General features: G+C 41.2%; 1 protein-coding gene across 2 annotated transcripts in view; it reads left to right on the top strand.

Moving 5' to 3' along the window:
* Positions 1 to 14233, top strand: part of slc25a21 (solute carrier family 25 member 21) — a 111606-nt gene that overhangs the window by 86403 nt on the left and 10970 nt on the right. For both annotated transcript variants that reach the window (XM_074692083.1, XM_074692084.1), the window contains one exon: positions 5020 to 5103. In XM_074692083.1, coding sequence (XP_074548184.1) covers positions 5020 to 5103 — 84 coding nt within the window. The remainder of the gene's footprint in view (positions 1 to 5019; positions 5104 to 14233) is intronic.

Genomic DNA, 14233 nt, shown 5'->3' on the forward strand with positions numbered 1-14233 from the left:
GAATATACTTTATATTGGAATAGTTTAACTTTTAGTAAATTAGCATTCAAATAGTACAAAAAGGTGTTTGGCAGTGTTCCCTATGTACTGTTCAACACCCTCAAACCAAAGAGGGTCATTGCTGAAAAAGCTGGCTGTCTGCGAAGTTCTGTAACTAATCAAATTAATGCAAAGTTTATAGGTAGGGAAAAAGTGTTGAAAGGTGCACAGGCAACAGGGTGATCTTTGCCTGAAGAGGATAGTCAAAGAAGATTGATTCAAGAACCTAGAGCTGCTTGACGAGTAGTGGGCTGAGTCTGGCACCAGTGCCTCAAGAGCCACCATGCAGACCTCTTGAAGGACTACGACTGCTGCATTCATAACACCAAGACATCCACAAGAGATAGAGTGATGAGCTTCTTAAACGAGGAGCAACAGAATCTGACTGTAGCTCAGTGCTCCTAAGTCCTCTTCTTAGATAAAAGTTAATTTTTCTTTTCCTTTGAAAATCAAGGTCCTGGAGTCTGGAGGGACAGAATCCAAGGTGTTTAAAGTTCAGTGCAAAGTTTTAGCATTTTGCCATGATGTGAAGCTCCATATCATCCACTGTTGTTTATTAAGCTGAAAGTCAACAGGATTATCCACTAGAGATAGACCGATATGGATTTTTTGGGGCCGATACAGATACTGATTATAAGTAGGCAAAGAGGCCGTGTTACAGTACCGGTTTGACTCACCACACTGAACTTCGCGTCCTGAGATGATCTGTGTTGAGGTGGATTTTCTTCCTCCTGAGCTGCAGAACCGTCTGGGTCTGACTAGGGGTCCAAAACAAAAGGACGTGTCCCACACTCTGCCATTTTGTTACTGCTATCAATGCCTTGCAGTGAAGTTTTGGCAAATAGCAAACTTGCTCGGTCTGCTACATCCAATATGGCAATTTTGTAAATACTGCCATGCTGCAAAAACCGCCCCTTGGCTCTACCCCCTCTGCCCCTCTGATAGAACTGACCAATCAGAGCACAAAGGGCTGTGACGTTGCGGTGTTACTGGAGGTCATTCTCGAAACGGAGCGATCCAACGAGATCTTCAGAATGGCCTAAACTGAGGATATTGAGAACGCTATTGTGGGGCAATGAAGGAACTAAATGACTTGTACTGAGGGCAGAAATGCTTTACAGGCATCCTAGTCTGGAATAGTGAAAAGAAGAAACAAGCATGATATGTCCCCTTAAACTGCATTCAAATGCCTTCAAGCATTTGTTTATTAAACAGCTCCCACGCTTAGCAGAATGCTTTATAAAGTTAACATGAAATTTAAAAAAATAAATGACTTAAGTTTTGTACAGTAAAAAAGTTTTCAAAAATTCTACTTCTATTTCTGAACTGCAGTAAAACTGGCTAGAATTGAGTTTGTGCTGCCTTTTACAGGCATGTAATGCAGTTGAATTAATTTTCTGTTTGGTTTTACATGATTAATTTTAAATGACCATCTAGGGCTTCCATAGTGTAGACAGGGAGAAATTCTGTGCAGAGAAGCATCAGAGCCAAAACAACACAGTTTTGTATAGGTTTCATATTGGCTGTCGGAGTTTAAAAAAGGCCGATGCTGATATGATATGATATATCAGTCAACTTGGCACCTGCCCACAGTGCCAAGACTTCTACTGATTGGTTTGCTGGCCATGATAATATTGGATTGATAGGCCAGCCAGCTGTCCTTACCTGATTAGGAACCACCCAATACAAAAATACTGAAAAGCTGAAAGACATCAAAGCAGAGGTACCACAGGCCACAGTGATGCAGTATTTTGTGGTTGAGGAGTCCCAGCCAAATATTTAGTGTGTAAATAAATTTGTTTTGATTATATTAACTCTAAAGTGAGTCATCAGACAAACTTCTTACTCAATGAAAGTTGGTCAGCAGTGTTGTGAAAAACAGAGTTGCCAAAACCAGAGGCAACTGGATCTACAGCAAAACCTTTAATATTCTTGAAGTCAAGTCCCAATTGGCCACATTTGCCATATTGGACTATTTAGGTTGGACAAGTGCTCTTAACCTTATGTAGCAGTGCAATGGTCTTCTACCATCTTTATGATTCTGCTCATTAAAATTAATTGTCTGGCTGTAAAAGAAAGATTTCCACTTTATGTAGCCTTCTGGATTGTCTTATGCGCTTCAGATCTTACATGAGAAACTGCTGTACTTTTCCCCCTCCCCCCTTCTGGGAGTCACTTCTTCTTTTTCTTCAATCATATATTTTGTCTCTGTTGTTTTTAGTCACAGCATTCCTAGAAGAAAGGCATATGTGGATCAAGGCTCTCACTCTAGCAACCAGTCAAAATACACAGCAACAGACATAAATCATAACTTTCATTCTTGGAGGAACTTGCCTTTTCAGAAATATTGCTGTTAAATAAATAGCATAACACCACTACCTGTTTTGGATTAGGTCATTACTTCCCAATATTGAGAGTTAAATTATATGTCAGTCGGTCCGGGTAACTTCAAAAAATATTTCACTTTAGCCTTATTAGACAATAAATCTTAAAGTGACCAAGTCATCAGAAATGGTCTCAGTGCCACTAAGGGAATAGTGGTCATTTAATGGGCCATTTTTAAGAGATCTCCTAAAAGCATGTGCTGCCTCTTTTAAAAGAAGGCCCAACAAGCCTCTACCTTTTGATCAACCCCCAAAAAACCCTGACCCCCCCCTTCCGCAGGTATTTTTTACCACCATCATTAATGAGCCTCACCGCAACATCTCATCTTCTGAGAGGTGACAGCCCATCTTGTTGGTCCCCCCAATCCAGCCCATTACCATGGGGTCTAGTAGCGGACACAGCCTTGTAAGGCCCTCACACACCATACCCCTGTCTATAAAAATGCAAAGAATGGGGCTCTTGCCAGCCACAACGCCCTCATTTACCTTTTTAACTTCTTTGTGGACGCCTAGGATTTGGGCTTTTATTGGTACTTGAGGTCAGGTGGACCTGGTCTTCTGAATTATTTACCCCTGAGTGCTTGTCTCGTTCACAGAAACGCCAACCTGCCCTTGCCTTCACCCTCACCTGGGCAGCTCTGGGCCTGTAAAGCACAAACAGTGGAAGGAAAAAAAGGGAAGGAAAAGAGAGGGGGGGGTCCTCTTGATGAACTCACAGATCTCATCACCTCTGTGTATGCTGAATCTCCACTTGGTTTTGCCGATGATTGAGGGGGTTACTCTGAGCAGTGTGTTTTAAAGAAGCCCAAGGGTTTTCCTTGGCGCTTCTGTCTACTGAGTTTACGATCCACATGGCTGATTTCCAAGGCCAAGTGAGTCTGGGAGAGCCAAGGAGGCTATCTTTTGCCTCTCTTTCAGCTAACCAGTACTTCTTCACAGAGGCCTGATTAGCAGAGTCTATAGCTTTCTGCCTGTTTATAAAAACAACACTAAACCAGGTCTGAGTAAAGTGCTAAGTCTCATTTTCCACTCTTGTTGCTGTGAAAAGGAACATTAGCACCTTCCTAGCCAGGGGCCTGATGGTTCCCCTGCTGCAAAGACTTCTTGTAGTCCTCCCTATTATCTCCCACTCCCTGGGCCTTGCTGTTTGGTCCCTGGCTTTTATGGCAGGGTAGGAGAGGGCCACAAGGAAATGAGGTGACCCCAGGGTCACAAATGGAGTCAGGGGGCTAGAACTGGACCACGGCCCTACCAACCCCACTCTCTGAGGGACAGTCCGCTTTGAGGAAGGCAATGCAAAAGAGATGGGGGAGTCTGGGGACAGAATCCCTTCCATTCTTGACCTCAGCATCATATGCCTTTAATTAGCCAAATTTGAATTTGTTTACAAGCCCCAGTGGTCTTAAATCTTCCCAGTCTATGCCCCCTTCAGTATCCTTTATCCCACCGTCCCCTCATGCCTCAAGACCCTCTTTTTCTTCTTCCCTTTAATATGGTGTCAGACATCTATTTATTACACTGTTTTAACTGGTTTTCAGGTACGAGTTACAAGCTATTTGGGAATCCACCAAATAGGATTTGAGGGACACCCCTCTAAGATGTTAATCTGTTAGCGATATGAAAGGCCGCTCACCCCACTAAACCCCCCCATCACTGGAACCTGGGGGCCCTTTATGGCCCCATCAGGCACCCGCATGGACGACTTACTGCTGACCCTGTGACCTTGCAGTTGAAGCCATATGAGGAGGAATCTTTCTCTTGTCCTGTTCACTTGGTCTCTCTTAGTGCCCCTGTTTCTTTCATCAGAACTGATATTCTTGATTTTTGCTGATAAAAATTTTACATTTCAAGCATCGAACTACCTATCTTTTTTCTTTTATTTGATCTGCATTAATGACTCTAATTCACAGGGTCATCTTAGTTGCCTACACAGTTAAACATAGAATTTATGTCCAAATTTCATTCATTTAAAAAAAGGTATATAATGAGATCTCTTCTTGTCTCCTCAAAACCTGAAACTTTATCTCTAACAGGCCCCATTTATATTCATCCTTTCAACCTCTCTTGTGTAAAAGGTTTACACACAGCTCACCAGCCTTTATTAGGGAGGTACCAGCATGTTTGCCATACAACAAAAAAGTCCTTCGACTGGCTCCATCATATTAAAAATTTACACGTAACTCAAGAGCTGTTTCAATTGGCTTACTAGCATGTAAGTAGTAGAAACGCTTGCTCCAAAAAGCCTTGTCCCGGGGAGTTGGGTGGCTAATTGGATCGGTTGGGTTAAATAAATGTTTGAGTTCTCCCCTACACAGGGGGGACCTGGAGGTGGGAGCCTCTAATCTTGGCAGAGAAGGAAAAAACGCCGGATGAAAGGGAGAGGGGAGGAAAATGGAGAGGGAAATGAGCTCATTTATGAAGCGATCAAGTTTGTTCTGAGTGTGTTTTACACACAGGTGTCCCAGACAATCAGGACAATAAAAACAAAAAATACTAACAATGTAAGACACTGCCAGTGCACAATTAATCATGCTAATGTCTTGTTTTTTTTTAATAATGATAAAAGCTCTTAATGTCATCAACTTTGTGCTTTCAGGTTCCAAATCCAGAGGGGGAGCAGTGAAGCGGGCAGCTACAAGGGTCTGGGCGATTGTTTCAGGACCATCTTCCGCAATGAGGGGTAGGTTTTCCTCAGTTATAGTTAGCAAGTTGACCAACAAGGTGGTGTTTCATGGGTTATGATTTAAATTCAAAGAAATAACTTTTTGTTGATTCACCAGAGGGCAATTTGTGTTTGTTTGAGTATCTTTTGTTGTCACAAAGCTCCTTGGCAATGAATCTGAAAGAGTCAGTAGCAACAGCAGAACAAGCTGTTTGGCATTGGCAGTGTAGATTTGGCAACCCACAAAGTCATCTCAGCTGCTAACCCCACAAATACAAGTTCCTACAAATGTGGCTTCATTTAAAGAGAAACAAACAGGCTCTAAAATGGTGTAGGATTTTAAACCAGGAAGTTTGAACAAAGAAATAATCTAACAAACACAAATTGACTTTTTGTGCTAAGTTTAGAACAATCATAACAGGAGCTTGAGATGTTTGCCATGAGCAGAGGAGTATAGATCCCTTGGTAAAACTACGACTAAAGGTAGGTAGAGCTGGTCTAGGGAAATGCAATCACTAAATCTGAATCCAGCATTTACAATAGTGAACTTGCTGTCACCAGATCTTAATCTAAGACACAGCACAACCAGACCCCGCCTCTGCCTGAAAAGATGTTGTTTTTTGTATACTACAGCATAAAGTGTTGATCAGTGCCATTACTTCTAAGTTTCCAGCACTACAAAGATTTGTGTTGTCAGAAAGTGTTTAGACTGTCTTTGATTATAAATACTGAAGTAGCTTGAGTGCTCTCTTTGAACGGTTCCACTTCTGTTAACTCACCTTTGAGTCTGTCAACGGTCCTCATGAGTTTCCTGCAGTTGGCCCCTGAGTGTGCCTGATAATTGTACCTCACAGTGTAAAGGACTGTGCCTCTTAAAATCTTTAACATAAAACTTTACCTAAAGACGGTCCCAGCTCCATGCCCCCTCCTCCTCCTCTGCCTGCCGGTGACAGGACTGTGAGACAGTGCAGGTGCAAGAGAAAGTGGCTGCCACTCGCTCTGTTTACGGCGAGTCGACAGCTTTACAGCGGATATAAAGTTGATCTGCTGCGAGGTGTGAGCGAGTGCGCGTCGAGAGGCCTGCTGGTGACGGTTGTAAGTGCTACCCGGGCTGTAGCTCGGCAGACACAGCGATCCTGCTACAGTAGCTGTGCCCTCTTCACCCCACACACCCACTCACACACAAAGTCTCTCAGGGTGAAATCTAATACCTTTGCGCCTGCATGCTTTCTGGGTGTGTCCTCAGGGAGTAGGTCTGCATGTACTTCCAAAGAATTCTCTGACACAATAAAAAGGTTGCCAAATTACACAGCATTTACACCATCAGCTATGAAAGCTTTCTGAGTGACGGCCTGAGAGATAAAGCCGTGCTGCGTGTTGAAGCACCCCCTCTGACTGATCAGCTGCCTCCTCATCCACCGATTATAACAGAAAGTATATTTTTACTAACTGTAATTATTCCCCAGTAGCACATTGTGAATTACCTCCAGGCCAAACCACTTAGTTATAACTTGTACAAATAGAGTTATGCCTCAGCGTTTCAGAATTATTATTAAAAATAAACACCTTCTGTCAGCTGATGGCAGAACTGAGCCAAAACCAGAGCTCGTTTTCTCTCTGAGGTGATGAGGGAGGAAATCTGAGCCCTGAGTCTGAGTGTGGTGATATAATTGAGGAAAGACATGGAAATGTGCAGATGTATGACACCATCTTTGAGGCCTGGAAATAGAAACTACCAAATTTAAGCCTTGTGGATATTAAAGAAATACAAAATTAAGAAAGGAGACAGTCAGTTTGTGTATTTTATCTGCCTGCTGTGTTAAATGTTTTACTCTCGGGGTCACATTGGCTTAGCAGTTTAACTACGTGACTTGTGCACAGAGGCTGTTGTCTTCATCGCTTCAGTCGATGGTTCATTCAAATCCAGGCCACAATCATTTGCTGCATAACATTCCCTATTTTTAGTTTACAGTAGTTTAAGTACTACAGGTAGAGTGATATCTACACATTTATCTCTCTTCCTCCATCTTTTCTTTTTGAAAATTTCATACAAAAATGCATTAACAGTAAAAAAAAAAATCTACGTTTCACGGAAGCACTGTGGGACTGAAAACTTTGTAGTAAGCATGCCAGGCCTGTAGTGGATGCTATAACTGTCTTGTCCAGAAGTGGCTTTTGGTAGATCTCCACTAAAATAGAGTTAGGCTGAACATCTAGTGTATTAGGGAATGCTAAGTGCAGAAGTGGTGCAACAAATGCACATTTTGTTGAAAGACAGCAGCGCTCCAAACTAACATTTTGCATTGGTTGCACTGGTGCGCCTAACTTTTGTTATTTAGGCGCACCAGAACAAAATTAAGCTGCACCCAAATTTGCAATTGCCCCACCTTAAATGCCATCAGGTTACTTTTTCATCGCTTTCATATAATGTTAATTTTCAAACCAAAATATGGTGTAGAGAAATGTTTGTTTTTATTTGAGGCACAATTAATATAGAAAAAGAAAATTTAGTAAGCGTTTAAAGTGCTTCATTGAAACTGAACATTTTAATCTCAAACATTAAAAAAAATAAAACATTTCCAAAACAAAATGCCTGTTCCTAAAGTGCTGCACTGAACTGAACTGAATTGACGTTAATCCATTTTTCTTAATGAGAAGAATTTCGGATTCAAATTTGATGAGCAGCAACTCCTCCTTGGCAATGTTGCTCACAAGCCACATGTGGCTCTTTTCTTTTTGGTCTGTGGCTCTTCGATCCATTCTTAAAATAAGAAAATTAAAAACACAAAAACACAAGCCACACAGAGTGACAAAGAGTACCTCTGCTGATGCTGACTTTATGTGGATATAAACCTGAAATAGAGATGAAAGTTTTCTCTGCGCCTCATGGAATATTTATGTACCTAGAGTTAGGTAAATGATCATAGTAAGAGTGGAATCTATTTTCTCCTGTGTGTCTTTTGTGCGCACAGCAGGGAGAACTCCACTGTGCGCCATGCAAAACTGGGAATTGTAAAGGCGCATACAACTTAGAGCAGTGAGTGAACAGGACCACAACAAATCAAGGTTGTGTAAACGAGAGGCCAAATACAACAACACTTTTGCGTTTCATCCTAAAACCGTTGTCGTGTAAACGGCTCCTTACTCTCACTTTTTTCTTCTTTCGGTTTTCTGTCTTTACTCTCTCACTATTCCGTCTTTATATGTTCTCTCACTTTTCCACTTATCTCTTTACTGTTTTTTCTCTTCTTTGTCTCTCTTTTCTCTTTTTACACTCACTTTTCCCTTCATTAATGTTTTCTCACCTCTCATTTTTATTCTTTTCGCTCACTTGCTCTCTTTTTTTCCCCTTTCACTCTTTTCTCTTACACTTTCACCCTTTACTTCCTTTTCTTTCTCTCACTTTTTTCTCTCTTTTTTTTTCTCACCCTATTTTTTCTTTTACCTCATATTTTTCCCTTTCTCATATTCTCTTTTCTGTCTCACCCTCTTTTCTCCCCAGCGATATTAATTGGATTGTATTTAATAATAATGGTAATAATAACATGACTTAATAACTGTATTAGGAAATCCTACAAAAAAGCTTTGTTTTATTTTTGATTATCTTGATTTATCTCCAAGTAGTGCACATATAAATCAGTTCATTTTATATTTATAACTTTTTTTCTGTTTTGAAGTCTACTGTTGAGTACCAAAACACCCAAAGCAGAGAGCAGAGCTCTGAGAGTCAGAATAATTGAATCTGAAATTATTAAATTTTATTAAACTGGAATTTAATCCAGTATGACATCATATAGTAGAGCTGCAAAGTGTGTGACAGTGTGAATCACGCTCACCAACACTCAGTTTGTGTATTCCCTTACACGCCACGCTCCTCTTTGTGTTGCGTGTGGGTGTAGCAGTTTGAGCATGTGTTAAGTGTTTCCGTCTGGAGGGAAACAAAAAGTCTCTTTTCTCAAGCATTCTTTACCGGTGCTGTATCCACAGGCTGGGTCGAGACCCGGAGCACGGCCACAGGAATATTAAAGAGGTCCACGCAGTGGAGCACAGTGTGTACAGTAGATCTGAGAGTGATGCCTAACCAAAGCACGTTAAAAAAGGGGAAGGAAGGAGGGAGGGGTACAGCTAGGACCACCCATGCAACATTTTCTACACCGGAGGAAGTGCAGATAAGTGTGACCACCCGATGACACATGTTTTACTCCAGCCTGGTTTGTATGAAGCAGCAATCGTTGAATGAAACATGCTTCTTAACTTCTCCACCAAGATTAACATGTTTGTTCACCTCAGTTATTCTAGAGGATTTAACAAGAAGCAGCGCGTTAATTAGTGAGCCTCAGTGGCTTTTGGGAGCTTTTTCACTTACACCAGTTGCAGTCCCTCATTTTCAATCTTAGCGTTTTGGTGAACCATCTGCCGGCTGGTGCTTCGTATTAATAGCACAGACGTGGGTGTTTGTCTTTTCATAAAACTGTCAGCGAGAATGTGAACAAACATGTTTTACAAAATGTCAAACTATTCTTTTGAGAGTGTGATTGTTTGAATGAAACTGTAAACTGTTGATTATCTCTGGTACACAGTCAACATTCATGCGAAAGTAAGGGTTTCAAGGTGTCGTCTTTTGAGTGGCATCACATTTTCCAGAATCTGACAGAATATGAAAATGAACATGAGATGTAGATTATTTTTTTCCTGGCAGTTACAACTAACTTTGTAATTCAACTCCTTTTTTTTGTCCTACTCTTGGCTAAAATTTGCTTCTACATTCGAAAATGCGTTGCACATTAGCATAAACATGATATAGTGGTTTCTGCTGCCTTATTCGAGACAATGTCAAGGTTAGACTCGACACTGGGAAAGTGAAAATATTTGCAGATGAAGCATGCCGGCTGTTTACGTGGTAAAATGTTCCCCTGGGTGGCTCATGTTTCCCGCAGATTTCATCACAACAGTGCTGAGAAAATTCACTAGCCTGCAGCACATAATGATTTTCCCTCCCGTGTTAGTTTTTTATTGGGAAAAAAGTAACTTTGCATATGTTCTTACAAGATAAGAAGCCTGAATTTGAGTCAGATTGATTGATATCATCGGCCGGCTCATTTAATCCCTGATGTGCACGTTGTCAGAGCCACACTCCTCTCCAGATGGATGGCGGCTGTTAAAAAAGGAAAGGTTTATGAAAATCAAAGACAAATCGTTTACACACAAACACATAAACACACCCCTCTGCCCCCCTTCCCCGCGCTCTGTGTCAGGAGGCCATTTGTATAGGAAAGCCAAAAAGGGACTTAGTGTGTACTTTACATTGGAAATCAAATCAGGATTCAAATGACGGCCACTCACTAGAAGCCATATTTGTTCTGTAACAAATTTCACTCCCTCTCCATCACCTGGCGGCTGCCCAGCCTGACCACACCCGGGAAATCTGTGGCCAGCATTTGCATGGACAAAGAGAGCAGAGGGCAGGCTCTTCCGTCTGGCTGAAATAACTTATTTACACAAACAATAGAAGGGATTAATTTAGAGGGGGCTCTTCCTCTGTCATAATTCCTTCAGCATTGTTATCACAATGACTGGATTACCCACAACCAGCGCTGCTTGTGTTACTACAGGTGTGGGTGAAGCAGGTTGGCTCTGTCACCTGATGACAAGTGTTTTCATGATTAGTGTTGGTTCACTGCTGTTTTTGGACGGCTGCTCGGGGATTCAGGTGAACTTGAATGGCTTGTCCTTCTCAGGTGAAATTCTCCTGAAATGTTTGCCAGCAGGGAAAATATTTACACTTGGACCAAATCAACCAAGATCATCTGTGTTGACTTGTAGAGAGTGTTGTCACAACAGAGCTGGTGCCGCCGTTCACAGGATACAGTCGGTCACGCTACGTTGTCCTCCTTGTCCACAGATCTGTGTTCACTATCAATATTCACTCCCTCATACGCTCTCTCTGCTACCTGCAGGCTGAGGCCCTCTGTGTAACTGCAACCAGCATTTTTCAGCATGGTTTGCCGCCACTTTTCTGTTGACTCATAGTGTTTAATTGGTCTAAATAGTGTTCTTCATAAATATAATATATTTTAGAGTGTCATAGGTTTAGAGTGTCATATTATCCTACAGTAAAAAGAACAGATATTTGTCGTAGGCAGAGCAATAATTCAATCATACTGACATATTGTCCCGCCCAAAGTTAACATCAGGTCAAGTTTCTTTATCCCTCAGATAAAATAATAATAGGAGAGGGAATTTTTGCATTTACTTTCTGAGCTCATCACATTCTTTAAAACTTCAATCACCCTGCTCTTATGTTATACCATGCTATCAAGACTGCAGAACTTACCAGAATAGATCCAAAATGTGTGACTGACCTCTATCTGACCTCTGATTACATCACCCTGACCTCCTCCTGGTGGTTGGTTGATTGTCTTTATAAACGCATGTGGGTGGAGATAATTATTTAAGTCACATCTACAGCACCTGGAACACATTAATTAGCTCTAAAAGACGGCGAAAGATGATATTGTGTTTACTGTTTCTCTTGTTTAAGATTTAGACCTGTTGTACCTGTTTCACTTTGAGACAATCCCCTTAAAACAACATTTAAGAATGAAAGCCCAAAGGTAGTCTGCTGCTGCCAGGACAGTGTGTTATCATCTGTCAGCAGGTGTGGGTTTCAGCCAAAGACACTCCTTTTGTCCCTATTTTCTGATTCACACTACTTTCCTGAGTCTATGGGTTTTAACGATAAGTAAATGATGAAATCTTAAAATACAAGTGCGCAATTCTGTTTGATTGACAACTTAACTGACCTCATCTACCCGGCCTGCTGTGAACTTGACAAGCTCAAACAAATGATCTGTCCGACCCATGTTTTCACTAAAGATCGAAGAGTGGGGGAAATGCACATGCATGCACTTCTCTACTGTATGTATAGAAAACAGGCTTCACGCTCTATTTGGAAAACAGAAAACATACAGCTATCTAATTACATGATTACATCAAAAAACTGACCAGATGTTTGGAGGAAACCTTCACCATGATGATATTTTATATCAACATACCTGAAATTACATTTAAAGCCAACAGTGACTTTCACTTTTACCTCTCCCTGATCAAGCTGCCTCAGTGAAATGCTCTATTTAAAACACAAGTATCACACAACCCCCTTAGACAAGTGCTAAATAGACATGCGCCGATCGATTGGTGCCGATTTCCTTAACTATGAGGGATCAGCGATCTGCCTGTCCTTACATATAGAATAGAACTTTATTGTCATTGTAACAAGTACACTGAAATTGAAGTCACATCAGCAATCAAGAAAACAAAAGTAAGAAAGTGAATAGAAAATGCAAAAAGGTCCATAAGAAAATAGATGATAACAGCTTGTCCATCATTCTCCAGTTCAGTCAGTCTCCACCTCCACAGGGTCCAGGACTCAGCTTCTTCAGTCATGCTCCATCTCTGTCTCCTAGATCCTGTCTGCTCACATCAGGTGAAGCTCTTCCAATGAGGCGTTGGTGTCTGGTGTTAGCTCTGTTAGCCATGTCTGTGAATAGCATGATGCTACTCTGCCCTCTGGTATTCCCTCTGTTGCTGGGTTAGCACAGCTAGCTCGTCCATCTTATTGGAGATAGATCTTACGTTGGATGGAAGGACAGGTCCATGTTGTCACTTCTTAGCTCTCACCTGAGAACAGCACGTCATACTCACCTCCTCTCTCCAAGACATCAGGCCTTGCACCAGCATTGACATGCTACAGGCTGCTAACAGCTGAGTTCACATATAAACAATGCAGCCACGATTACATGTAGGATCTCCAGACAAACACAGGAGGAAAAGTAGTAAAAATATCACTGAAGCCACAAAAAGTTTGGTGTCCATGACCAACAAATGAGTCATACAAAGTAATGACCCACTCCAAATACAAAGATTACGAAAAAGAGACGAAAAAATTACAAGAAACGGACAAAGAAGAGAGAGCTGCTGCAAAAGGCAGCCATAGCCAACAGGGTGGCGTCTAGCAACTGAATTGAACTGCAATATGAAACTGATCTTACAAACCTGCAGGAAGGTCTGACAGCCAGCCATTGTTACTTTTTTGCTCTGAGACCTAAAACTCAACACACTTTACTGGTTGTTTAAGTTAAAACATTAAGACCTTATAGTTTCACTGGTAATGTTCAATGATTTTCAATAAAATAAGATTGGAACATTATAAAAAATGAAAAATTAGTATTAGCAGGTCAGGCTTTTTAAAGATCCGTGATCAACCAGAAAATTGTGATCGGTGCACCCCTAGTGCTAAAGTTTAAAACCGTAATTTGAGTAGTTCAGTAAATCTACATACGTTGATGCCTCGCCCCTTCTGCTTGTTTAAATTCAAAGTTCAAGAACTCCTGCAAAAAAGGATATTTGGATAAAATCACTAAAAATTAACAATGTTTTAACCAAGTTTGAAGAAAAACAGTCATGCAATGTGATGTTGAAGTTTGACCCATGCTCCGTCTGTTAACATTGAAAAGGTCGAGTTTATAACCCGTCCTGCAGCAGGTCACCAGGGGGAGCTCTAAAAGATACGACTTCATGCAAGATATCTTTTGTTTGACAGCTGGAGCTCTGTCCTTTCTTTTCCACAATTACATTACACTTTGTTAAAAGGAGCTTTAACTGCTTGGCTTCACTGTAAGGGAGCTGTCGTGTTGTCCATTGTTATACCCGTAGTATTCACACTTGAAGTCTGTCTCATCTTCCAGTCGACCCAGACAAGACTGTGCGTCCCTTGAAAGGTTCAAAAGATTCTGGATCGACAGGCTGTCACATCAAGTTGTTAGTAAAAGCTTAAGATGTCCAGAAAATTTACTCACTTTGAAGAAATTCCAAATTATCACCATCAAGACATTTATGAGTTTTTAAGGAGCACCCAACCATATTTCTGTTTGTGTTTTTCCTGTATTTAATTTGGGACCTTGCATTACACAACTCACCAGACTGTCCATTTACACTGTAAATACACTCCATAAAATGGATTGCCTACAAAATAAAGCTTGTGTAAACTGTAGGTAAACATCTTCATATACATAACTCACTGTATCATTTTGTTATTTTTCCTGTCTGAGTGCGCTTTAAATCACTGCTGGGCGTATGATTGAGGAAA

The sequence above is a fragment of the Halichoeres trimaculatus genome, unplaced genomic scaffold (genome assembly GCF_033239565.1).
Source record: "Halichoeres trimaculatus isolate MK-OKI-2021-1 unplaced genomic scaffold, fHalTri1.1 fHalTri1_scaffold_17, whole genome shotgun sequence".
Lineage (NCBI taxonomy): Eukaryota > Metazoa > Chordata > Actinopteri > Labriformes > Labridae > Halichoeres > Halichoeres trimaculatus.